This window comes from Streptopelia decaocto (assembly GCF_964273445.1).
Source record: "Streptopelia decaocto genome assembly, chromosome: 2".
In the NCBI taxonomy this organism is placed as follows: Eukaryota; Metazoa; Chordata; class Aves; order Columbiformes; family Columbidae; genus Streptopelia; species Streptopelia decaocto.
The window spans coordinates 148,615,072-148,640,166 of NC_138655.1; the positions used below are offsets into that span (position 1 = coordinate 148,615,072).

The following is a 25,095-nucleotide window of genomic DNA, read 5'->3' on the forward strand; positions in this document are numbered from 1 at the left end:
GATATATGGTGTATATCCACCATATGGATATATGCCTATATCCAACTAGTTCTATGTGATACATAAATCTAGACATATATATGTGAGTGTACGTATATCCTGTTTTCAGATATAATTTCATTATTTGGAAATACTGCAAAATAAAATAATTGAATTTGGTTTTATATCAGCTGTGTAAAAATCTCTATCATAATTATCAAATTATGATTCAATGTTATAGCTTGCAATAAGCTATAATTAAGAAACTAATTTTCAGCAACACTTAGTTTTTTTTTTTTAATTACATTAGCAAAGGAGAAGAGAGACGAGAGCAGGATGGGGTTGACTGAAAACGTATTGAGTGTTTCATGGGACTAATGCCAACGACTCTGGGTTTCAATTTAGAAAGGACTCAGCCCTCTGTTCTGTATTTGTCCATCTCTGTTCACAGAAAAGATGAAGGATTAGGCTTATGGGAATCCATATTTGACCCTCAATTTTATTTCCTGTCTTAATTATGTGGATTAATAGAAACACCTGCATATTATTGTTACTACTACAATTTTAATGTGCTACTGTATAGAAACCCAAGTCAAAACTCTGCTGTGCCAGTGAATACAGCCATACACATAGACCGACAAACCAGGCTCTGTATCCAACATCTCAGCCCCAAATGCAGGCAAGCATAGACTCTTTAGCTTTGACCAGGCAGTTTGGTCATACTTCCCCTAATACCTTTTCCTGAGAAAACTCAAACCCAAACCACTACTCTAAAAGAAAGAATTGTTAAACAGTTTGACAATAGAGACTTTCACAAGAGTAAACTGCCTGGATAAATGACAAAAGAGTGGGTTTATTACACTGTGCAATCAGAAAAGCCATATAATTTCCAACCTCTTTCAACTCTTATGTAGTCTCTAAAGCACAACAAAATAACAGCATTATCTTCAGATACCTGCATCCGATACTCACGTACGAATACAAGCTGAATCCTGTAGCAAAGAGCACACGCTTCTACATACTTACATGATCTAGAACCTTTAAGTTAAGAAGTATTATTTTTGTGTGTCTCTGTGAGGTAACATGCTCCATGACTACTGCAACAAGTGTTTTTCGCTTCCCTGGCCCTGCGCAGGCCCTGGGCTGTGCCTCTCCTTGGCACGGTTTGCTGGTGCCTTCCAGAGGGCACCAAAAAGCACTGGTGGCCAGCAGGCCTGTCTGTAGTCTGGCAATACAACCCCTGAGACAGCCTTTCGTGTGCTTTACATAAAGTAGAGAATGCCCTCAAAGTGCACCCAGAAACATGTGATATCACTTGTCCCCAAAATCCACAGCAACAACTCATCCTAAACTATGCCAAATACATTTGTTTCTTGTTTTGGGGACAGAATAAAGGAAGGTCCCCCTCATCCCTTTGGTACTCCCAAATAATCTCTCAGTAACCCCAAACAGCTTCTGAGAGACAGATTTTTGAGGGAGACAAGGGGGTGGGGATGCTGCCCCTTGGGCCCAGGTGTGGCCTTCCCAGGGGGTGGGTGCTGGGCCCCACGTCCTGCTCATGGCTGCCTGGAGCCTGGCTTCGACAGAGACATTTGAGCCTCTGCCAACCTCCTGTGGTGAAGCACATCATGGGGTGGCTCCAGGTGTGTGGGCTGGGTGATTTAGTTAATTCAAATCAGAGCAAACATGGGAGCACAAGTGCTCCTCCAGTTGCCCTCATCAGGTGAAGAGAAGACGTTCCCACCAGGCTTGGATACCTCATCGTGAGGCAAATCGCTAACAGCGCCATACTGATGCTCAGAGGAGTGGGGCCAGACCACTAAAACCATATTTCTGTTCGAAAGTTCAGATGTCTTGGCTCCTTCAGATTTCTCTGCTCAACCAAAAAGTCCCTGAAGGACTGAAGGAATCTGCTCCTTTGCTAGCTCTGCTGCCTACCTCCTGCTGCCAGCTGCAGTCAGCTCCCTGTCTGCCATGCTCAACAGTGGCAGAGGGAATTTGGAAGCTTTGACTAACAATTGCCGTCAGAGTGAGTGATATAGTCATAAACCAGTTCTACAAGGCCTGTGCTGCACCCTTCCTCACAGCCTCAAAGTGTTGCAGGAGACAGCTCAGTGGAAATAAAGGGCATAATTCCCATTGCTTTTAATTATAATGGGGCTGCATTAGGGTCAGACCCTCCATTACACCTGAGATGTCTGTTAGTGGGAGCAGTTAAGGGCTGGTGAGCCCTCTGGGCAGTCAGAAAGCAGCTGTCATGTGCAGGCACTGACAGGACCCTTCTGACAGGCAAGGCTTGGTGGGCAGCCCAGAGATGTCCTTCACAGGAGCTGACGTGCACCACTGCATTGCCACAGTGGCTCAGCACCATCCGGGGCTCCACTGGCTCCCATCGGCTCAACCCAAAGGACTCAAATAGCCTCTGCATGAGACAAATCCAAGACACAAAGTCTGCACAAAGCAGACTTTGCTGCATGGAAGAACAGGAATCAGGATTTAGACAAAAGCAAACGAAAGCTTAAACTTTGCAGAAACTGAAGAAAGGCTGAGCCGTGGCTTGCCTTGCTCCTGTTTATTTTACCAGCCTCAGTTTGCTATGCCTAAAGATTTATAGCATAAATCCATTGACATTATTTAGAAATAAAATGGATGGGTGGATGAATTTCTAACTTCATTAAGGTCTGCAGGAGTTCCGTGGAACTATAGTTTCACTCTGTATGCCTGGATAGCTATGCTTTCTTCCATACTCAAGGATCTGGAGGAGCTGTTTTCTTCTATATAAACAAACATAGGTATTTTGTGCTCTGTACTCTATAACTGACTGCAATTTCTATACAGCACTAATCTCATCAGTGTAACTAATCCCTGGTAAATGCAATATAAAGAATAATTATATATGACATCTCTCCTTCTACAAATTGAATGTTTCCAAAATGGGCCTTTTTTCCATCCCAAGTGATTTGACCGCAATGTGTATACATTCTATAATTGTCAAGCAAGTATGATATTTACTTTCTATATCTATAAATGACGGCCAATAAAACAATTGTGCAGTGTGGTATATCTATGAAAACCTTGTAAAACAATACAGTCAAGTCTGGCAACAAAGTCAATAATTTGTCAGTAAGGAAACCACTATTGGGCTTTCTCTATCCAACCCTCCACCTTTCTTAAGCCCTTTTCTTCTGAAGCTTCACATTTATTTTCTTAATGTTTTTAACCTAGTGTCTGTGAAATTTTTATTGCTCCCTAGATAATGACATCTGATCTGAATGTAACCACACACCTCTTTGCTCAGCAACATTTGTCACAAACCATTATAAATTATCATGCTGATAGTGTGCATTGCTGGGAAACCGGAAAAGTTCCATAAATTCAAGGTACTGTATCAGTGACATTCTTGTTTATTATATAAGTATAAAGTTTTACTATATTCAAGATGTCTACATTTACACAGTAGGATACTTCAGCAACACAAGACTTGTACAGCTTGCACTAAGTGCTGAAAAGCATTTACCACATGCAACAAACACTGGGGCATTTTAAGTAATGTGTAGCCATATGTTTTGTCTCTTCTATTCATTTTAACCATGTTCCTGACTCCAAAAATGCATGGCTATTATCTGGGCTTGCTTGAGAAAAGGCAAAATGGCAAACAGAAATTACTTTTCCCTTAAAGTGCAACCATAATTCCTGTTTCTTGGCCTCCTGAAGAGGAGGCATAACACTCATTAAAGTTAAAAGTTAAAAAGAGACTGTGTGTTTTTTCATTATGTATGTCCTTGATAACAATCTGTGGTTGACATGATTGTGTACTTCCAGTTGAGGCCCAGTATTTCCATTATGCTGGTTCAGTAGTTTTGGCTAGAAGATTTTTTATTAGATGAATCTAGCTTGTGTGAACATATTTTTAATTATTTGCGTATCTTTATTCTTCAAAACTGTGAAAGCTGAGTCCTTTGGAATGCTTCCAGAGAAACAGGAATTTTTACCGTGTTTGCTTGAAATTTAAAACACCTCAAACAGTTCAGATTGTCAGAAAATCATACATATATTAATTTTATTAGGCATCATTTGAGAAGTACTTACTCATTAAAGCATAGCATAATAAGTAGGTAAATCAAGGGCGTATTTTTAAAAGGAATTCCAAACACTAACATACAAAGAGACTAACTGGGAACAGCTTCAGTACAGCTAATACTCAGATTTGTTGGTTTTGATTCTCCTCAGAGAATCAACCTTTCACCAGTTTTACATTTCGATGCATCTAGCCCTCTATATAAAGTAATATTTTTTTTAAAGTTATGTAAAGTCTCTTGATTTTCTTGTTGGCACTACAGAACAAGAAGATAACCTTTCCAAAGCCACATAATTTCCCTCCCTGGGCTCAGGGGTCCTTGTTATTAAAGTTGTTTTCAATGCTCACTAAAGTCTAAGATGCAATGAACAGCATTATAAAGAGGATTTTGGGAGCTAGGCCAGCAAACTAATCTTCTCCTCCAGTCTACTGTAATTGTACGGGGTATTTTTTGTTCCCAGACATGAATTCCCCTATCTCTCATTTTCTATCTGCATTTCATATTTAAGTGTTTATTAATTTCCAGTGCTAAACCTTTCAATAAACTAGAGTGTAACCTAAATTGCACATTTCTAGATTGCAGACTGAGTTGCTAATAAACTAAGTATATTATGAAATCAAAATGTACTTAGCTGCGAAACCAAAAAATCTTGTGATATGTTTTATTGCATTAATCTCCTGCTGTACCCAATATTTGGTACAAGGAATGTGAATTTTGTAAGTAGACACTGAAATTTCAAACCACAGAGATTGTTGACAAATTCCTGTTGCTGAAATCATTTTCTGTTATTCTGGTCCTAAGTTTTTTGGCACAAATACAATCCCTCTCAAGTTAAAAAGAGCAGCTTTAAATGTAAGTGAAGTAACAGCTGAGTGATTTAGCACAGCCTAGAAAACTAGCATTTCAACATAGACCAAATAACAGTAAAGTCATCACCATTGCACACTGCAAAGACAATGCAAACAACCCTGTTTAGAGACTTCCTTCCACCCACTAACATCTCATTACTGCACTGGGCCCTCGTTCAGAGGAAGAAATAATGCAGAGGGGAGAGTGGACAACGAATATTGAGAAGGGAGCAATGGAGGGAGGGAGTCAATCCCTTCCCTGGACCCTGTTCAGCTCAGTTTAGCACTGTTTAGCACAACACTATGCCACAAAGATCACTTGTTCTTTAAATAATTGTATGCTGTACACCACTCTACTGCTGTCAAAGACTGTGTTGGTTTTGCAGCATTGGAAAAACCTGTATTCCAGCAAGGAACAAAAAGGATTTGACACTGAAAGATGCTTGACTTAATTTCCTAATCTCTATCTAAGAGACAAAGAGAGACAGACAAATATTTTAAGGCATCAGAAATGCCCCACAGAATGAAAGCAAAACCTGTACCAGGAAGACACAGGGAAGTGAATCATTGCCTGAGCATAACGAATTAAAAATTAAAGAATGGGAACTCAGCGTGTGAACATATGGTGTGAATATGAGCTGCAGCTCCAACACTACGGTAAAAACTCATTTTAACAAAGAGACAGTTTAGTTTTATGAGCATAGGGTTTTCCTGCATTATAACTCAACTATTGAACTGAAATGCTGATGTGTAAGAGATTACAGCAAACAACAAAAAAGCAACTAAGCACCACACTACATCATTAAAGAACTTAGTTTTAAGCGAAATCAAGAATCATGATCTAAGAAATCAATTTATTAAATCACAAGAACAAAGAAGTGCATGGTCAAAATTAAGTGCTCAAGTACAGTTGCTCTCTTTCTCTAAGTCCAATATTCTAACACCACGACTGTTACAACCACTCCTGTTGATGCTGAGCATCATTTTACAGGACCAAATCCTTTAAAATCTTGAATATTTCCATGAAATGCCAAACACCAATGGCTATTGAATTTAATCTCTTCCTGACATGCAGAGAAATCTTTGACTGGTAGCATTAATGAACAATAACTCTTTCTTGCAGTTGTCAGAAGGGGATGAAAAAACCATGATACTCAAGAAATTTTAAAAGAATGAATCACTAAAATATTTTCTTCATGAAACAAGTAGGCTGAATTCAGAGAGCATGTTGAAGAAGGGGATGATCTGACCATGTCTTGCCTTGTGCAAGCTCTGTGCTTTACAGATTTGGAGAAAAGTGGGGAACAGCTTCTGTGAGACTCTGACTCCTCACTCTTGGAAATAGATGACTGAAGGGAGTGCAAGCACAGGGAGCAACAGGAGCCTTGGCTGTCCCTCTCCTCCTCACAGGGCACTACAGTAGAGCAGGAGGAGGAGAAGGAAAAGCTACTGGTTATAAATCAGCAGCAAAGGGAGAAAGTGGAAAATATGACTATCAGGCCTGCAGCCCACTGCCCCTTAATGGATGAGAGTAAATGCCAGACTAACTCTGCATTAAGAAGATCTGGCAATTTATAAATTGCCTTTCTGCCATAGGCCGTTTGTAGCTGTGGGGATACAAACCGAAAGGAAACTATTTTTAAAATCTCTTAGAGAGCAAGGAGGCCAACAAACACAGAACGGTGCCTCACCCTAATCACACTCCCAGAAAGCGCATCATCACCATCCTCAGCTGGCCGCTCCCATCAGGCAGCCCCAACTCAAACATACTTTATAAAGCTCAGAAAGTTGCAAAAATCTTTTTTGAATTCCGCCCCGAAGGATGCTCAACGGAGCACTTCCTGCACCTTGCCGCAGCAAACACCGCCCACAGGCCTTCGGTAGCGGCAGGAACCGGCGGCGAGCGCGGACCCTAGCGCGGAGCCGAGCGCGGAGCCCAGCTCGGTGGCGGCAGCAGCGCGCCGGCAGGTGGCGCCGTGTCGCTCCGCAGCGCGGCAGCACTTACTTGCAGTCGCGGTCCTCCAGGTCGAAGTGGGGGTTGAAGTTGATCATGATGCGCTGGTATGGCTCGGGGGCCTGAATCAGCCACTCGCACTTTTGGCTGGGATGGTAGGACTGGGGGTAGCCGGGAGAGGTGAGGTACCCGGGGTTTACAATTTTGATGGTGTCGCCGCACTTATCTGCAAGGGAAACAAACCGATTGGCTTTTTTCAGTTCCCCCCGGCAAGCTCCCAATTTCAGCCCGCAGCAGCAAAGCAGCCGACCGCCGTGGGAATGCTGGGGGCGGGGGGGGGGAAGGGGGCGGGTTGAAGCCTTCTTCAAACAAACTTTTGCTGCATCCTTATGCCTTTAACCCAACGGTGTCTCTGCTGCATTTTACTGAAGATGCCTGCCTCTCCATGCCCATTCTTAAGTCCAGCAGCTGAGGAGGCAGCAGGTAGCAGAGCATACCTCATTTCTAAACAGTATGCATTTAAAAAGCTCCCCCCCACACCCCGAACAAACAGTGCCTCTTACAGTGTTAAAACAAGAGCATTAATGTTGGCTCAGAGAGGTGTTAGAGATACAATTGTCTCCAAAAAGTGTAATCTTCTTAAGCATGAAGTTTTAAGGAAAGCTGGGAGAAGGGCTAAAAGGATGCCATTTGACCCCCTGCCCAGCTACGGGATAAGCCTGGTCTGTGTCACTGACCACTGGGATTGTCTTGGAGGATCCAAGCGCATTCACAGCAGACCCTCCCTTTATCAGACCGTAAATCTAGGCAGGTTGAAACTATCTGTGCTCTTCAAACCCAGGCTAGCAGAGAACAAAGTGGTTTCAGTGAAGCAGAAACCATCCACTATTTATTCCTTCAAGGAAGTTTGTTCATGCTTGGAGACTGCATCAAAGTAATGGAGCAGAACAACATCCTTTCCTCTTTCCTCCATCCCTTCCTTCCTCCCCCAAGAACAACAAAGATTTATTTTGAAGGGCAAAATAGTTGCAAAAGTTTCAAAATCATCAAGTGTGATAATGAAATGTGGTATGTTGCATCTTGCTCAGCATTCTCAGGGTTGCATTTTAAGGTTCATAGGAAAAGTTTACAGGGATAAGAAATCCAACCTACATAGTAACTCACTTCACTGTCCAGTGCAGGTTTATCACTTTTTTACTACTATGGACTTCTTTCTATAGACCCTCATTGAGGAAAAAAAAAAAAAAAAAAAAAAAAAAAAAATCTTTCTTCAGACACTGACTGTTTAATTTTGAATAATAAAATATGACAGTAGTGTACAGACAGGAAGAATGGCCACACTAAAGAGCAAGACTATCTATCACTATGTCCCAATAATGGTACATACAGGCTGCAGTGCTGTTTCTAATACATTCCCTGTGAAAGCAAAATGGCATTTCTCTCTCTCAGCATGAATTTATAAATGCATGGGATTTTATTGTAGGAAAAACAGGTCAAATGGAAATGAATGAGGAAGTGCCCATCAAAAATGCATAAAGCTACACTCTTCATAGAAATTATTTGCCATAAATTAGGAGGAAAAGGGAGGATATGTACTCAGCTATATGGTCAGAGCCCAGATATTGCTAAGCATGTTGCAGGGAAAGACTATCTTATTATTTATTTCTGCTTTGCCTTTGCAAAACAGGCTGTTTCCCCTGACCAGAACAAAAGGCATTGCAGCTCAAAGCTCAAAAGCTGTCACTGGTGATCTTGCTAATCCGCTGTCTGGGGCTCTCAGGGAATCTTGCATTTTCCTCCCTGTGTAAGCACACTCGGAAAGTGATCCTGTCTCATTAAGCCCACTCCAGCCCTACAAACAACATGGCAGAGTCTGGCATCTGTTAAATGCCTGAAATAAAGCAGTGCTGCTTCTAGTCACTTGACAGAGTCACTTCAGGGGATGCTGAGGTGGACTCACTACCACCACTGCTCCTTAATCTGTGACTTCTGGGAAAGTGACAGTGTAATAAGATAATGCGGTCTGCTAGACTCCCTGGCTCTGTGCAATCTCTCTCACACTTGATTAAGAAGAGCAGTTTCTAATGACTTTGGACCATTAGTTCTAAGTAAGGTTAATGAATTAATTTAGCAGACACTAGTACTGCATGTAGGTGAAGGCAACACTAGTAAGTCTGCCAGGTTACAGAAGAGGTTAATGGCCTTGGTGACTCTGGCAGGGCCACCACATTGACTGCTCACGGTGGAGGCTTCTGCCCAGCAACCCACCCTATTCTCCTTCTTTCAATGGAGAGAAATGATCAACAAGAGCCCTGGGTGGCCTCTCCCACCCCTCAGAGGGTGCAGGCCTAGGAGAAGTCCTGGTTTGCCTGGGATTTAGGGAGGTGGCTGCCCACACCCCTCACCTGGGCTGGGGGTGCACAAAATGCACCTCTGGGAGCATCCCCAAGCTGGGCTTGGCACACACCTCTACCACCTTCACTCCTGTGCCACAGCACTGGAGGAGGCAGCTCGTCCTGATTAAATTAAGCAGCCTCCTCAAAACATATTGGGAAAGAGATTAACTTCCATCATAAAACACACGATTTTATTACTCTCTCTTCCATAACACTCCACTTGCGGTCCCTTATTAAAACAATATACCAGCGTAAGTGGAGGGTGCTCTCTTCTTTTAATTACTTTGACTGAAAACCCAGTCAGGCAAAAGTAAATATTTGATAATTAGTTAATAATAATTGCTCAGGATTTGTCGGGAAAGGCAAACTCACACGAGCTGTTTTATATGCGAGAGCTAAACGTCAAGCGGTCCCACAATTAGACCGTCTTTAAAAACGCATCATGCAGTGAAATATTCACGGTGCTCTGGCATTGTTCGGGGAAGGAGGAGCACGCTGCTTTTAATTAGTTGTGTTTTCAAGGGCTGCCTGATAGTACGCTAGCTACATCAGTCATTTGTTACGGGATTTCTCTCTTGGAAGGGAGTCTTGAGCATTCATAGAGAAGCTCAGCTTCTCTCTTGGCACTGTGCAAGTTGCACGTAAACTGCAGACTTGGGAAAAGGGTAGTCTAGTGAGAGACCTCTCCGTCTGAGGACTACCTGCAGGTACACACACCGCTAGTAAAAGGCACGATGATCTGAAATCTTATGCTTTGGAAAAATAAAAGGGGGAGAGGAAGCGTTCCCTTTAAAGTGTTCATTATCTTTCAGATATCGAAGGCGAGACTTATTTAACTGCCTAGGGGAGGAAACATTATTAAGATAATTGGCTGTCCCGATCTAGTGAGAACTAGCAGCCTACTTTACACAACAACCCAAAAGAGCGGAAAATAACGTCGGAGGGCCATGCCACAGTGGACGGTCTCTGGGCGCGGACCGCGCCGCCTCCCTCCTCCGGCACAAAGTTCCCTTCAGCCGGGCTGAGGTCGGTGGCGGCCCCACCGCCCGCCCGCCCCCCGCCCCGGCAGCCCCAGAGCCCAGCTCCGCAGCGCCTGCCCGGGCTGAGACCCGACGTCCTCCGTGACACTTACCGCTTCGCAGAGCTCTGGCGAGGGTGAAGGTGAGGGCTGCACAGTGCAGGAGAAGTCCCCAATCCATTTTCCCTTCCGAGAGCAGGGAAAGGAGGAAAAAACAAAAACAGAAGCCCTCTGCGTACAACTCTTCGTAGGTCTTAAATCCGAGAGCCGGAGTCAGGAGCAGAAAGAGCGGTCCGCAAGGGCAGTCCCGGGGGCAGAGGGAGGCTGGCTTCTTTCTGTGTCTCAACTCGCCCGCATCCTGTCATTTAGCTCCGGCTCCCTCTCCCCACACTTGTTCCTTCTCCAGGCGTTACTGCCCCTGCCATTCCCAGCGAGACTACAAAGCCAAATGAAAACGAGGGAAAAACAAACAAAAAAAGACAACAAACACACAAACAAGACAAGACAAAAATCCTCGCGGCTGCTGGCACCTTGGGAGCGCTCTGCCGGGGCGGGCTCCGGGAGACGGGGCGGGAGTGCTCTGCGGAGAGAAGGAAGGGAAAGCAGCCGTAAGCGGGGACCAGCCGGGAGCTGGAGTTTGGCAAACTGCGTCCCCCTCGCCTGCCCCGCTCTCCGGCGGCCGCGGCTCCCGCGGGACCGGCAGTGCCCGGCGGTGCCCAGCCGGAGCGGCGATGCCCGGCGGTTCTGCCTGGCCGGGGCGGCGGTGCCCGGCGTCCCGCACTCACCTGCCCCGGCGGGAGGCGAGCGAGTGCGCTACCGCCGCAGGGACTCCCGGCCGGTTGGGGAAGGGAGAAGCGCCCGGGCGGCTCCTGCTCGCAGCCTGAGGAAGAGGAGCGCAACTCAGCGGCAATAAGAGAGGCCGAGGAGCCGCCGTCTCCCAAGCCTCAGACCCCTCCCCCTCCCCGCCCTCCTCCTCCTCCTCCTTCTCAGCCCCTCAAGACATCGGCAGCGCGGAAGAACCAACAAACAAACACGGCAAGCCCTAGCCCTGACACCCAGCCGGGGCGGGGGCTGGCTCGAGGGGACGCAGAGGAGGAAAGGGGGGACGGGAGGCGGCCTCCCCCGCCACGGCAGGTAGAGCCGATCCAGGCGGAGGCACTCACCTGCGCCCCGCCGCCCCCCCGGGCTCCTGCGCGGCCCCGTGCAGCCCTGCCCTACCCTGCCCTGCCCTGCCGTGCCCTTCCCAGCCCGGCCACGCCGACCCCACCGCCCCGGCCCCACACGCAGACGCGCACACACACGCACCCTGCCCGCCTCCCGACCCGCTGCCTCCGCGATGCCCCGCGGGCACCCTGCCCCGTACCCTCCCGGCCACCCCCTCTGCCGCCTTCCTTCCTCCCCTCCCTTTTTGTTTCGTGCGAGTGTGCAGCCAAGCACCCGGCCCCACGCGTGTCCCTTGGAGTCCCTGCTGTCCCCCAGTAGGACACCAGCGTACCCTGTGATTCTAGGGGCTGAGCTGGTGTGGGCTGAGCAGTGAGGAACCCCCGTGAAGATATCCTCAGGTGGCAGGCTCACACGGACCCACTGCCCTTATCCCATTTGCATTTCTGCATCTCTGGGGGCTTCCTGCACCCTGTCCCTCCCGACCCTCTTCCCATGCTCCCTCTCACCCACCCTGGCTGTCATTCCCTCCTCTCCCAGCTTGCTGCTTTGCCCCCCGGGACTGTCTGTCCCTCATGAAGCCTCTTGAGAGGCTGAGGAGTTGCTGGTGTCCCTCGCGCTGGCTCTGCTCCCCATAGAGTCTATGCAGCATGAAATCCCTATTGGGGAGTGTGTATCTCTTTCTGAGCAGTCACCCCACTCCCTGCTGGCACCAGGGGACAGGCACAAAGCAGGGACATAGTGGGCTCTGAATCCTGCTGCTTTGGCTGCATGGTCTGGTGCTCACCAGCTATGGGGCCTGTCCCTTCCGTGCCCCATTGCCCCGCTTCACAGGCTGTCCATGCACCCAGGGAGTGATTACCTGGCTGAAGCCTACTGCTTCTTGTGAAGCACTTTGAGCTCCCCCTGTGTGGAGGCAATCCAGTTGCCGGGGTAGGGAAGAGCTCTAAGGCTGAAAGCTGAAACACTGTGTTAAATGGTCCCCAAAGATGGGTCAGCACTAAGAAAATGACCTGCGGCCAACGGTGGATGTCAGCCACTCTCATCTCCCAGAGCAGTTTGAAAACAATTTGTTACTGATGCACAGCCGAGGCAAGCTCTGTTAATGCTTCATCAGGAAAAAGGCCTGTTAGGGGACCTGCTCCACAAGGAGTCTTTCTGAAGGATGCAGAGGGAAAAGAGTTGGGCTTTGCCGGAGGCAGGGTCATCCTCCCAGTGCAGCCGTAGCAGTAAATCCGTGTCCACTCTGAGGATGTAACTATGTTTGAAATAGTTTTCAAAGATAGCTGTAAGTCTGCAGCCACACAGATTAGCTACAAATGTGTTACATCTGTGTTCAGAAATTATACACAGATTCAGCCTCCTCCATCTCTTTGTCTCCACTCCCAAGTTTAAGCCTTCCACTCTCACTCTTCCTTGCTGCCCTTTTGAAGCCCTGACTTTAAGGTCAGCTGAAGTCTGGAGATTAAGTTCGTAGGAAATCTGTCTGTTAGTTTCATGCTGCACAGTCTCTCATCACTACTTTCGGAGTTTTTGCCAGACATTCCCCTTCTCTTCTGTGATTGCAGTTCTGTAATATCATGCACTAAAGGGCGGTTTGATCCTGTTATACTCTCTGTACACTTAATTCTTTTCTTCCTCTGCCTCTGCCCCTACCCTTGCTCATGCCCGTGTCTGCAGGCAGGCTGGAAACCAGGCAGGCTGGAACTAGTCCGACTGAGTTATTGGGTTCAGTCTCATTTCTCTGTCTTTAGGTAGTCTCTGGATCATCATATGCAATACTTATTCATTTCCTTGATTGATTGGGATGTATATTTTATGGGTAGCACATTAAGCCCCCTTTATATTTTTCTTTTAGAGAAGTTCCCAGAACAAGGGGGAAGGGGAGAGTTAGCAGTGCTCTCTGATTATTAAAACTCTCATGCTGCTGGACAGCCCTTGAGATAAATTGGTTCCGTCCTGAAGCACATCATAGTCTGCAACTGACAGAGAGACAATATAGGTTTTAAAATAAAGTACATCTATTTTTGAAAACAAAAATCACCTGCTGATGGTGGATTGTGGAAGTGTATGCATACATGTTTGTTTTAAAAACAAAGTTTCAGAAGCCAAGATTAATTCTGTAAGTGAAAAGTAGTAAGCAGATACCCAGAGAGCACATATATAAAAATTACATTTAACACACGACAATGATGGCTCTCCTGCTTTGGGATTAGCATTGTCCATTGGGTAATTTCTATGAATCTGCAGTGAGGAAATACTCATTTGCAGTTGTGTGCCATAAAAATGATCTAAACAAACCAACCAACCAGCTGTGGTGTTTTCTCCATTTGTTTTCCTATCAGATTAAGAAGTCAATTTCTGCAGATGCAGGCACAGTGTGTTAGTAGCTAGTGTATTTTAAATAAATTCCATTCTCGGAAGGAAAAATAAAACATTTAAATGCAGACAGAACATGTACACTAGTGAAGATGATCCAATGCGATAAATTGTAAGACTAATTATGAAGGTTGTTTTTATCATCTCAGCCTACCTTGTAACCACTAATCCATATACCCAGCTTTATTTCAGAATGCTCACGTCTCAAGTATCGTTGTTTGCTCCTCTTGGACAGAGCTGTGCAGCAGGCTGCAAGGACAGTTGAACAGGAATGGCCTCTGTTGTGGCTGATGTGGCCCATGGAGGAGGACTTCTGCCTTTCTTCAGAACTCCATTGGCATTTTGGATTTCACACTGGGATTATTATTATTTTTTTTTTTCTGTTGAATTCTAAGGTCTAGGAAATGTAGTAGAGCCTGGTACAATAACATCCTTTCCTATCGTAATGTGAATGGTATCAGTCTAGTTTTTCTGCCCATTTTTTTTCTCTCTACTTTCAGATCTAGGTACAGGTTTCTTCCATGTATGAATTGCCCTGAAATGATGAGTGAAGACATTCTATCCTTGGTTTACATATATTTATCTGAAAATGTTTAATCTTTAATGATGTTGAATATAAACTGGCACCAAATGAAACATTCAGAAGTCTCTTTTTATAATCCACTTCTCACATTTTAGTCATGGTATTTTGGGTCCTGATCCTGCAACTGCTTACACATTTGTTCAGCTCTCCATTTTCACATCAGTAATGGGATTTTATGGCAAGGATGAGTTAGTGTTACAAAGACACAATCTGAATCCAGTGTACGTAAAAGTTAATGGAGTGGCTAGCTCTGGGGTTTGGGTTCAGGCCCATCTTTGCTTCGTAATTTGACTTTGGTGTTTATAATGCTTTTTTGAAGATTGTCTGCACTTCTGTTATAAACCTGTTTCTCAGGAACTTTGTAATTCAGCCATAACAAATATCTGCCTTAGGCTAAATCATGTAATATAAAACTTAAAATTCCAAAGGAAAAAACAGTTTTCCCATTTTAACAATAGCAGAACAGAGCAACTTTGATGTTTACTCCTTTATGTACTCACACAGCACAGTAATGCATTTAATTAAAAACTAAGTTTGGCAAATGAGTAATCCATGGCTGAAGAAACCTTTATTTGGTATTATTTTTAAAAAGAAACACAACAAATTACATCCATCTATAACATTAAATGCCTGAAAATGGAAACTTCCTACAAATATTTAGTGGAGAATAGAAATCTATTTGCTTTATGAATAGTGCCTACTAACATCTTCATATATAGTTTGGTGCTCATTTGGTGCTCTAATGTTCTCCTTTTCTTTCACTTATCTTCTCCAATAATCTCTCCAAAATTAGGCTTCTATGTCATCTTCTCTCCTGTTGCTTTGGCCATATGAATCACAACCTGGGTTTCTGTTGCTTACTGTACTGAAGCAAAGCTATTTACCCTTATCTTTAAGATCAGACATACATTTTCCCTTGTCTATATCTCTCCTCTCTCAACCCTTTTATCTGCTACATCTTTTATCCTCCTACTCAGTCTCTCACACCCAGAGCTTTTTCACTCTGTCCTCTCACGTTACACCTCTCTTCCACACATAGCCACATGCATCTAAATGATCCTTCTTCTTTCACTGCACGTCTCACCCCTCTCCAAAGAACCGCTGCAAATACACCTATTTTTATAAACCATGCCATCTGATTTATACATTATTTAAATTTACATATGGCCATGCATTGCAAAATACACTCAGATCCCATACTGCATTGGTTAGAGATCAGAATCATTTGCATTTGCATCATCTCCACACTGACTACATTGTTAGGGCTAGAGTGACTTTACAAATATCTTACCAAACTCCTTGGAATCACAACTGTGCCATCTCACAAATGCCTTATCACAACATGTTCATCATCCTGTCTAAACACATTCCACTCCAACAAATTAGCGCAGCCTAAGGCTTTATTAGCTGATTATCTGATTATCAAAAGTCAAACGTTTTCGTCTGTGTCAAAGGCAAATCATCACACATATCGTTCTACTCCCATTTCCAATTTGACAACAAGCCTGTCAGGTTTAACCTAGGCTTAATTCCTCTTGTTCTTGCATTGTTATAGCTGCCAAAATCTAAGCTTGGTCACCACCAGACTGCCCCACTCCATTTCTTCAGTAATGTTTGTATATTTTCAGTGTAATCTGCTTTTTATCTGAAATAGGAAGTGGGGGACATACATAGCATATGATTTACAGTAGGGTCCTTAATAAGAACATCTGATCAACTCAAGGGATTCTGAAGTAGCTGTTTCCATGATGAGGGAAGTAATACATAGCAAATTCACCCATATGGACTAAGAATCTGATTATTTTTCCATTGATGGCAATGACAAAACCCCACTGACTTCAAAGGAGGAAAGCAGGCCCTGTATGATGATAATGGATGCCTAGATTATAAACTTGTTTTTATCAACTTCACTTGTTTCCATTTGGTTGCACAATGGGCACATCAATGTCTGTGTTTACACTAAGATAACTGCTGCAAAAACTCAAAATAATAGTTCCTTTCAAAGTAAGGCTTTGCCAGACTGAAAGTCTATAATCATTAAGAAATAGGTGAAAGCAGTGTTAGATGTATCTTTGTATTTCTTCTTTTACTCTATTTTTTGCCTGGAAAATTAGTGTCCTGCTCATATAATCTATTCATCTGTAAAGGCTCATATGATTATATTGTATTATTGAAAATTATATGCACTACTTTATATGTGTTACATCTAATAGAATAATACTAGGAGAGTTGCGATGTTATTAGGGAAATGGAACCTGCCACGGTGGCACTGCATGGTTGTCATGCACCCCCTTTAGCTACAGTGCAGCAATCACTGTAAACAGGCAGCCGCACTGCATCCATTGCCGATCAGATCCCTGTTCTCAGTCATCTTGCATCTTTTTCAAGAGATGTTCTCTATCATAATTTTCTTTGTCACTTATTACAGCTGACGTTAAATGGCTTTTCAGCTAAATGCTTGTTTGGGTTACTTATTAGCTAGAGAATATTTACATTGGCAGACTTTGATGTTATACATGAGATGGAGAATCCATTTGTAGGCTATAGTGGATTAACTAGAAATTCAGGGAATTGTATTCAAAGGGATTAAGTCTTAGGCAATGGATTACCTCCAGTTGGTTAGTTTCATTGGAGGAGTTGGAAGCAACCCCTAACACACAGATCTTTATTCAGGCGATAACATATAATGGTAGGAATGTTATTCAAATTAATTAAATATAATTAATTTATATGTCTGCTGTTGTTGGTCTTGCGCCTTAAGAATATGGACTGTGATCTGGAAGGAGCTCTTAGGCTCTACATGGGTGAATTTTGTTTCATACCAGGGCTTGAAAGTGGAAAGCGAGAAATGTATCTGGTCTAATCTAATAGGTTCACTTTCAGAATGTTGGTTTCTTTCAGTATTTTCTCCTTATTGCTGTGTTTGTAGAAATACTGCTCTGAAATATTGTGTCTTGTAAAATTGCTTTAAAAAAAAGCAACAACAAAAAACAACCCATAGAGTAATGTTTTGTTTTGTTACTTTGTCAAGAACAAGCAGTTAAAAGAGCAAGACATTATGGATATGAAATATGGGTAGGCAATTTTTTAAAAACTGAATTTGTAGGGTGCAGCAGAGAGACGTCAGAGAAACTCAATGGGGATGATAGAAAACTGGACTGGCAGACTCCTTGGTATATAACTAGAAAAGAAAAAATAAAAAGTAAAAGAGAGCCTGAAAAAGGACGGACTGAATAATAAATAATGTTTTAAAAGGCCTCACCTTTCTTAGAAATTTTTTGTCTTTCTCCATCCTGTCTTTTCTACTGCATTTTTACCTGTATCAGACCATTTAGTTGTCAATAAAGTCAACTGAAGAATTTCTGTTTTGAGGAAAGTTGCTTTAATAATTTTTACTTATTTTGTGGAAGAAATATGTTTTCTAAAGAAGCTTCTAAGCAATAATCACAGCAGTTTACAATGTCTCACTATTTTCTCGATCTTATTTCATGAAAAGGGTAATGCAATCTTTATGTTCGTTTTCTTGTAATCTTCCAGGTATGGTTTTGCACTTCTTGGAGACCTTTCTGGAGTCTAGTTTTCATCATGGGTTCATGATTTTATGTAATTCAGATGAGTTATCATGAGGAGACACACAGTTGTCCAGGTTGTCATAGCAGCTAAAACTTCCCTTTTTGTGAAATTGTCACCAGGCCCTTGGCTTCTTGTAACCAAATAACCAGCACATTATTAGTTTAATGAAGAAGCTCTCCAACAGGCTGTTTCTAAATCTGTAAGTTATCTGTCCAACAAGTATGTCACTGTTGTGTGCAGTATTTTATTCACAAAGGCCATCTGGACAGCCTTGACAAAGGATTCGTATCATTTGCCAGAGAACATCTTGTTTGCTGTGAAAAACAAAAAAATTCAATGTTTTTCTAAATCTATCCAGAGACATTGCTTTTTTGTTCTCAACTGCTCCGTTAGCTTTACTGTGTTGAAGCTTCTTTGTCATCATCGCAGAATTTGTAAACATGACATTGTCTTATTTTTCAACCCTGCAGTTATAACGTTATGCACATTTCTGCCTTTAAGATTATTTCAGATTCTGATTAGTATTAATAACAGTCATTGATTTATTCAGGTGAGATTTCTGTTTGAATGGAAACTCCCTGACATTTATATGTTATGTTGTTTTTGAGATTTCCTTCATGGCTTGTTCATCATGCCATAGCATATCATAAAATCTTCAATTATTTTCTCTTCCTTTGGGGCATATTCTTCCATCACAAAGACCTTAACAAGAAATAAACAGATAAAAACCAGGTACCACATATAGACTGGAAAAAGGTCAAAGCCCACTTTAACAGCTTGGCAACTGCATGTAGTGAATCCAAAAGGTGCTTGATTTTTATTGACTGCAAGTAGGATGATTTCAGCTAGGCAGAAAATACCATGCTGTGACCAATGGCCAAGAACCCCACTTCAAATTAATCCTGCAAGATACCAAGCAATCTTATAAAAGACTGAGTAACCTCAGCTGCCATACAACACATAACAGGAGCTGCTGTTTTACAGCTCTCTAGTAAAACACTGAGCATCTTGCTGAAAAGCTCTGTATCCTTCATGCAGAAAGTTCACACATTAATATAAATTCAAATGTTCTTTCACCCAATTACCCATAATTAGAAAAGGGCTGCTAGACCTTTGTGATACAGTATTTGGATGAAATGTTAGAAAATTAATGAAATGGATTTTTTGACATGCGCAGTATCACTCCTTGAATTTAATTAAAACATCATTTTTGAGAATGATGAGAAATTGCTGGATTTATTGAAAATCTCTCTTTTATATTTACTGCCTTGATTTTTGTCTTACAACATAATTTTGTGGCATACATATATGATCCTCGTACAATCAGTACAAATGTGATACACTTTGCATTCATCACTATATTCAGAATCTCTCAAAGTCTCCATTGAAGTATAGACACTCTGTTTTGGAGAGTTTAAGGTGAATTAAAATTTAAAACCAAAGTGTATGAATGGTTCTTAATTATGTAAATGTGGTACTTGGAGAAAAAATACGAAGTTTGTGATGAGACAGTGTTGACAAACAATTTTTGCTTTTAGATGTTATCTTTTTTTATGGCTAAAGATCTGTGCTCATCCTTTCAAAACCACAGGTTTTTGCAGATTAAATGTGAACAGTTTGTACCCTGACTGCTTTCAAAAATAAAAACATAGCTTAAAAGTTGGTATCTCTAGACATGGTGGCAAGATGGCATGTAGATGCTACAGCCCAGCAGAAGGACAGGAGCAGATATTTAAAGGAGGCTGGAGGCATTTGTGGGTAATGCTTCCCTCAGTGAAGAGGAGAGCTCCTGGGGAAATTAAGCTCAATATTATCATCTGCTGCTGCATTCTGGCAGCACGCTGTGGCATTGCCAAGTGAAGAACACTCAGGTTCTTTAGCCAAGATATTGACCTATTGACATACTGCCCCAGAATGAGAACACTGCCAGCCATAATCAGCTCTCATTGAAGAGTGAGGTATTACAAACACTGAAAAGAAACAATTCCTTGACAACCCATCAGAAGATTTACCAGAGAAATACTGAAATAAGTCAGTTTTTCTGGGAGACTGCAGCTTGTCTATGCCCTATGGAGAATTTTGTTTTAATGAAATTCAATATATATTAAAATGGTTTAGGATAATCTTGTTCAATTGTCAACCTATTTTTGAGTCCAAATAAATGTTTGTTTTTCCAAAAGATAGAACACGCAAAGAGTGTTGCTCTGTAACTTACAATCATTCCAGTCCTCACTTATATCAATTTGAAATAGCTTCATATTTTAGTGAATTAAACAGGCCATAGTTAGACTGATAAACTAATGAGGGTATGATGTGGACCTGAGTACTACTGATAACTGCCAACATGATTTCAGCATGTTTTTAGTCAGTGTGAGCTAATGCTTGCAGGCAATGCCTGGGTGAGCTCTGGGAGTCAGCAGGGGCCAGGGACCCTTCCCCATCGAAAAACTGGACAAAACTGTACTGCCTAAATGAGACTGGGTTAGTTGTCATCAGGCCAGAGCACAGTCCCTGACCTGTTTCATCAACTAATATAGACACAGTTTTAGTAGCTGCACAGACAGTTAATACATCTTTGTAAAAACAAATGCTGTCCAGCAAATGGAAAATTATCAGAGTAAGAAATAACTGAAATGAAAAGCTGCTTTTTTTTTGGGGGGGAGAATGTTTTATAATGTGGAGAGGAAGCAACCAAAGTGAAGGGTGATCCTATGTACTACAGTCTATTGCTCAGCTCCCCAGTGTGGAGAGCAGTCCCTGTGCTGATGCCTGGGGACCAGACCCTGCAGATGCTCCAGGCAGTGTTTCTGGGAGGGTCTTGATAATGAGGACAAGAAAAGGATTCACCATCCCTCTCCCATTCGAATTCCTATGATTCAGCTGCTAGGTGATAGCCCAGATTTTTGTGTGTTGCCAGCTCAGGGTGCACAGGGCTTCTCTAGGAAGTGTTTCAGCACTCAGCAGTGTGAGCTGCTCTTTGGCAATGGGGAGTGGGTTTGGTGTCTCTTATAGTTTCAGATGTCTTACTGGAAGGAGGAGGGTGCTTTTGAGAGGGACAGAGGGTCAACACCCCATATTGCTATGTTGGTCTGCTCCCACCACACCCAGGAGTGGCTCACATTTGCTGTCAGAGGGGCATGCATGTGCCTCCACCACACAGTAGAAGCCTTTCGGTGTGACAGTGAGTTCTGGGAAAACACTGAAGGCAGTGGGAGATGAACCTTCTTATGCCATATCTCCTGACTTTCTCTTCCAGGTCTTGAGCCTGTCCAGTGTGGTGCCCTTGTTCCCCCTGTATGCTGGGTCACCCATAGATTTTCCCTATCCCTTTTGTAAGGCATACTTAGGTCTTTCTAAGCTCACCTGGGCCAATTAAGAATAAGTTAGACATTGGAGAGATATTAAGAAACTGGGCAAGGTGAAGGAAAGGAATGTCTTTTACACATTGTCTTTGGGATACTCTCAGGAGAATTTTTTTTTATTTCATTTTATTATTATTATTTATTTATTATTTATTTTTTAGCCTCTGTGGTGTTGCCAGTATGGCCTGCAGATGCTAGAATATCTTGATGTTTCTTTTGGGGCATCGGGCTGTCCCTCTCCTCCTGAATTTTCTTTTTGCATGCTGAAAGGAGGGTTGTTCTCTCTGTGGGGCCCAGCCTGGCCCGGCTGGCTCCACATACTCCTCAGACATTTGTTGACATGGTGTTAACAACACTTGTCGTCAGGACTGGGTCCATAGGCCAGGCTGCTAATGAGGAAACTGCTTTACAGCCTCAAGAGTGGGATTTTAATAAGTGTGATGTGGAGAGTATACACATGCCCTGGAGTGTTGTGTGAATATTTTGGGTTGCATGTGAGAGTACAAGGTCTTCTGGGTTAATGTTGGAGGATGGTGACAGATGGAGATAGCTAAACATGGTATGGCCTCATCCATACTGCTCCTTGGTGGGAGCTAACCCTAGGATGAACCCAAGCTTCATCTTGAAGACATGTAAGGGGAATAGTCCAAACCACTACAAAGGAGAATGCAGAACGGACATCAAGGGCCGAATGCTCAAGGTTGTGCTCTTGCCCCTTTTAATTTCATGGGTTATGAATATCCACTGTCAGTCTTTGCTGGAACTTCTGCCTTTCCTTGGTAGAAAACATGGGTCTATTGCTTTAATAAATTACAGTGTTATTAATATCAGCCTAGAAACACAATTTGTAAACAATTTTATTTAAACAGCCTTACTAGCTTCTCTATGATCCACCTCTGAGTGCTGACACAAGAAGGTGTCTGAATTTCAAAGCTGGTGTGGTTTGAGTCATGTACATCCTGGTGAACCATGGTCACTATTGCTGCTGCACACCATGTTCTGATTGCTGTTTTGCAAAGACATTAATGAGTTTCCCAGATCAAAGCCGGCTCTTTCTCAGCATAGTTTAACATATATAAACAAAATCTGTTGCAGTAACTGTGAAATCATTTGCATTCATAATTATAGTGTTTTTTCTCATAAATTGCAATCATATCCAAGAAAACATATAAAAATAGAAATACATTACTTATGCTTTATTGTTCAAAATGGATTTCTGTTTTATCAAGCTGCAATGATATAAAAAAATACATTTACTCAAAACAAGAAACCTGGAATATCATACTGTGGCAGGGTGGTGACAGATCAAAATCAAGAATAGTGCAGTTATCTTCTAAAAAGGAGCTGAAACCTTTGAAATCACTATCACTGTAGTGTTAAAAGCCCCCAAATAAAAACAACACCATGCTGTATAGACATGGGATGACATTATTCTAGCTGAGGGCCTCAACTCAACCAAAACATTTGAATTTTTTATAAGGTTTTACATTTTTGATGAAAATACCTTAGTAAAAAACTGTTAGTAGATTCAAAAATATGTCTGTCAGATAGATATTCAGGTCTGCAATGTCATGAAAGCTCTTGGAAGTGACGGTGGATGTGCGGTTGATCAAAAGTCTCAGCTGATTTTAAATGATCAGTAAAATTCAATTAGGCAAAGTAGAGACTAAGGAATTGAAATGTCTCCTTTTCCATCCAAGCACCTGCATATTTTTAGGAATTTAAATTATTATTGGTATATGTAATCTATATAGGAAATAATGAAATATTTTTCCTTCCAAGAATTATAAATTTCATCTAAATCCCATTTACTCAGGATATTTGAGACAGAGATATTGTATTCAGATAACAAGGTCTGGACTGGTCAGCTGGAGCAATGGAAGAAGGAATTCGATACTTGGTCTATTATCATAAAAACAGAATCTACCACTGTTACTTTCATAAAGTTGTAGCTTAGTCCTCAGTATCTTACACCATTTTGACAGTTTCAGTACTGATGGAGCAGAGCTTTATCTGACATGGATACAGATAACAAAATTTGTCTAAAAGAAAAGATTTTCCATCATTCTGCATTGAATACATACTAGTATAACTTCTGACTGCACCATTCTACTTAAGCTTTCCCCTATGATGGATGATTTGGCTGCAATAAGAAGTGACAGGCTTTTACCATCTTAGGACCAAACATAAAGTCCTTCTGGAATTCAAAAGGAATTTTTTAATGTCCTAAGAATTCCTCTCTGTAGGTCCTGGTTTTAGCTAGAACTAGAAAATGAAGTGCTGAAATGTAATAAATAAGGCTACTCTCTTGAGCTTTCCAAACCACTTTTGCTGACTCAAGAGGCAGGTCAGAAAAATATTGAATTCTGGGAGTGCTTATCTGAACGACACATTTTGAGGAGCAATGGGTCATGGATGGAATTGTTAAAATAAGAATCCAAAGTTCAAGGCTGTTTAGATGGAATTCTTGCTGTCAGTTTAGTGTAATTTTATGAGGAGCCCATAACTCTAGTGCAACATTAATGATGATGTTAAAAAGCTCATGAATACAGATGCAATTACTATGAGATTCCCCAACCAGTCTTTTGTGATAAGCGTGGTGATAATCCAAAGCTAGGGAAAAGTGAAGGGTCATTTACTGTGCCAAGCTTAACACATTTGGGCTCTGTTGGAGTAGTTGGGGAAGCCAATTTTGAAGCTGAGAGTTGTTTGTTTTAAAAGCATTGCTACTGCATCCTATTTGTTTAATTCTAGAGCTCTAACATTATACTGTCAGAAATTGCTTGGAGAGTTCACTTGGCAGGAGATGTTTTCTCAAGAAGATAGGACCCAGGTCATTTCACACTAATTCAGTGTAGAAGCCAAATTCAATAGGGAGGGAACCATCCTTTTGGTGAGGAGGGAGACAGAATTCTTGCCAGTGAAGCTATGTAGTATGTTCTCACTTGCTCCCATTGCCAGCCAGGCAAGCAGCTGGTTTCCACACGCACTATTGTTTCCAGTTGGTCCTCATCTGTAGCCCCATATAGAGCACATCACAATAATTAAGTCTAGAATTTACAAAGTCATGGATTGGAGGTGGCAATGTCCGAAGCCAAGAAGGAATATGATAAATGTCTAACCAAAGCAAATATGAAATGCTGTCTTGGGCCCCCAAAGCCACCTGTGATTTCAAATGGCAATAGGAATCCAAACTCACTCCAGGTCGAAAACCTCCCAAATGGGAAGTGGAAGACAAGTAAGATTGCCCCTATTTTCCCTTACACAATAGTACCTCCTCCGTCTTGTCCAAATTAAGCTTCTGTCGGCTTGCCCTTATCTAAGTATTAATCTCTGCCAGGCACAGGCAAAGCAAAGATGCTGCACCATCTGGGTTTGATGAAAATGAGGCATAGAGCTGCGTGTCATCTGCATCTTGATAACACAACAGTCCAAATTGTGTTATTATCTCTCTCAGCATCACATAGAGGAGGGGCGCTAAAATATAGCCTGGCAGGGCCTGTGTAAAAGTGTTCTTTGGATAGATGAGCAATTGATCAAAATCACTTTCTTTCATCTCCTGGGGCCCAAACCTGTTTCAGTTGAAGCCTAAAGCAGTTTTGCAGTTGAGTTCAGTGGGAACTGGAGTTGACATTTGGAGAGGAAAGAACAAAATCACTCAAGTGAGTGATAGCATAAAAGCTATGCTGTTTATCACAACCAAGGACCATGAGTATCAAAGCCTGCTGACTGATCTAAGAAATTAAAACCGACATCTGAGATT

The 25,095-nt window shown here is 42.5% G+C and overlaps 1 protein-coding gene across 5 annotated transcripts in view; it reads right to left on the reverse strand.

Annotated features, from left to right (window-relative positions):
• NRP1 (neuropilin 1) overlaps nucleotides 1–11,196 on the reverse strand; it is a 116,057-nt gene extending 104,861 nt beyond the window's left edge. For all 5 annotated transcript variants that reach the window (XM_082047175.1, XM_082047174.1, XM_082047173.1 and 2 more), the window contains exons 1-3: nucleotides 11,060–11,196; nucleotides 10,389–10,854; nucleotides 6,912–7,086 (exon numbers count right to left, since the gene is read on the reverse strand). In XM_082047175.1, coding sequence (XP_081903301.1) covers nucleotides 6,912–7,086; nucleotides 10,389–10,455 — 242 coding nt within the window. In that variant the 5' untranslated portion in view covers nucleotides 10,456–10,854; nucleotides 11,060–11,196. The remainder of the gene's footprint in view (nucleotides 1–6,911; nucleotides 7,087–10,388; nucleotides 10,855–11,059) is intronic.
• Nucleotides 11,197–25,095: the final 13,899 nt, after the last annotated feature.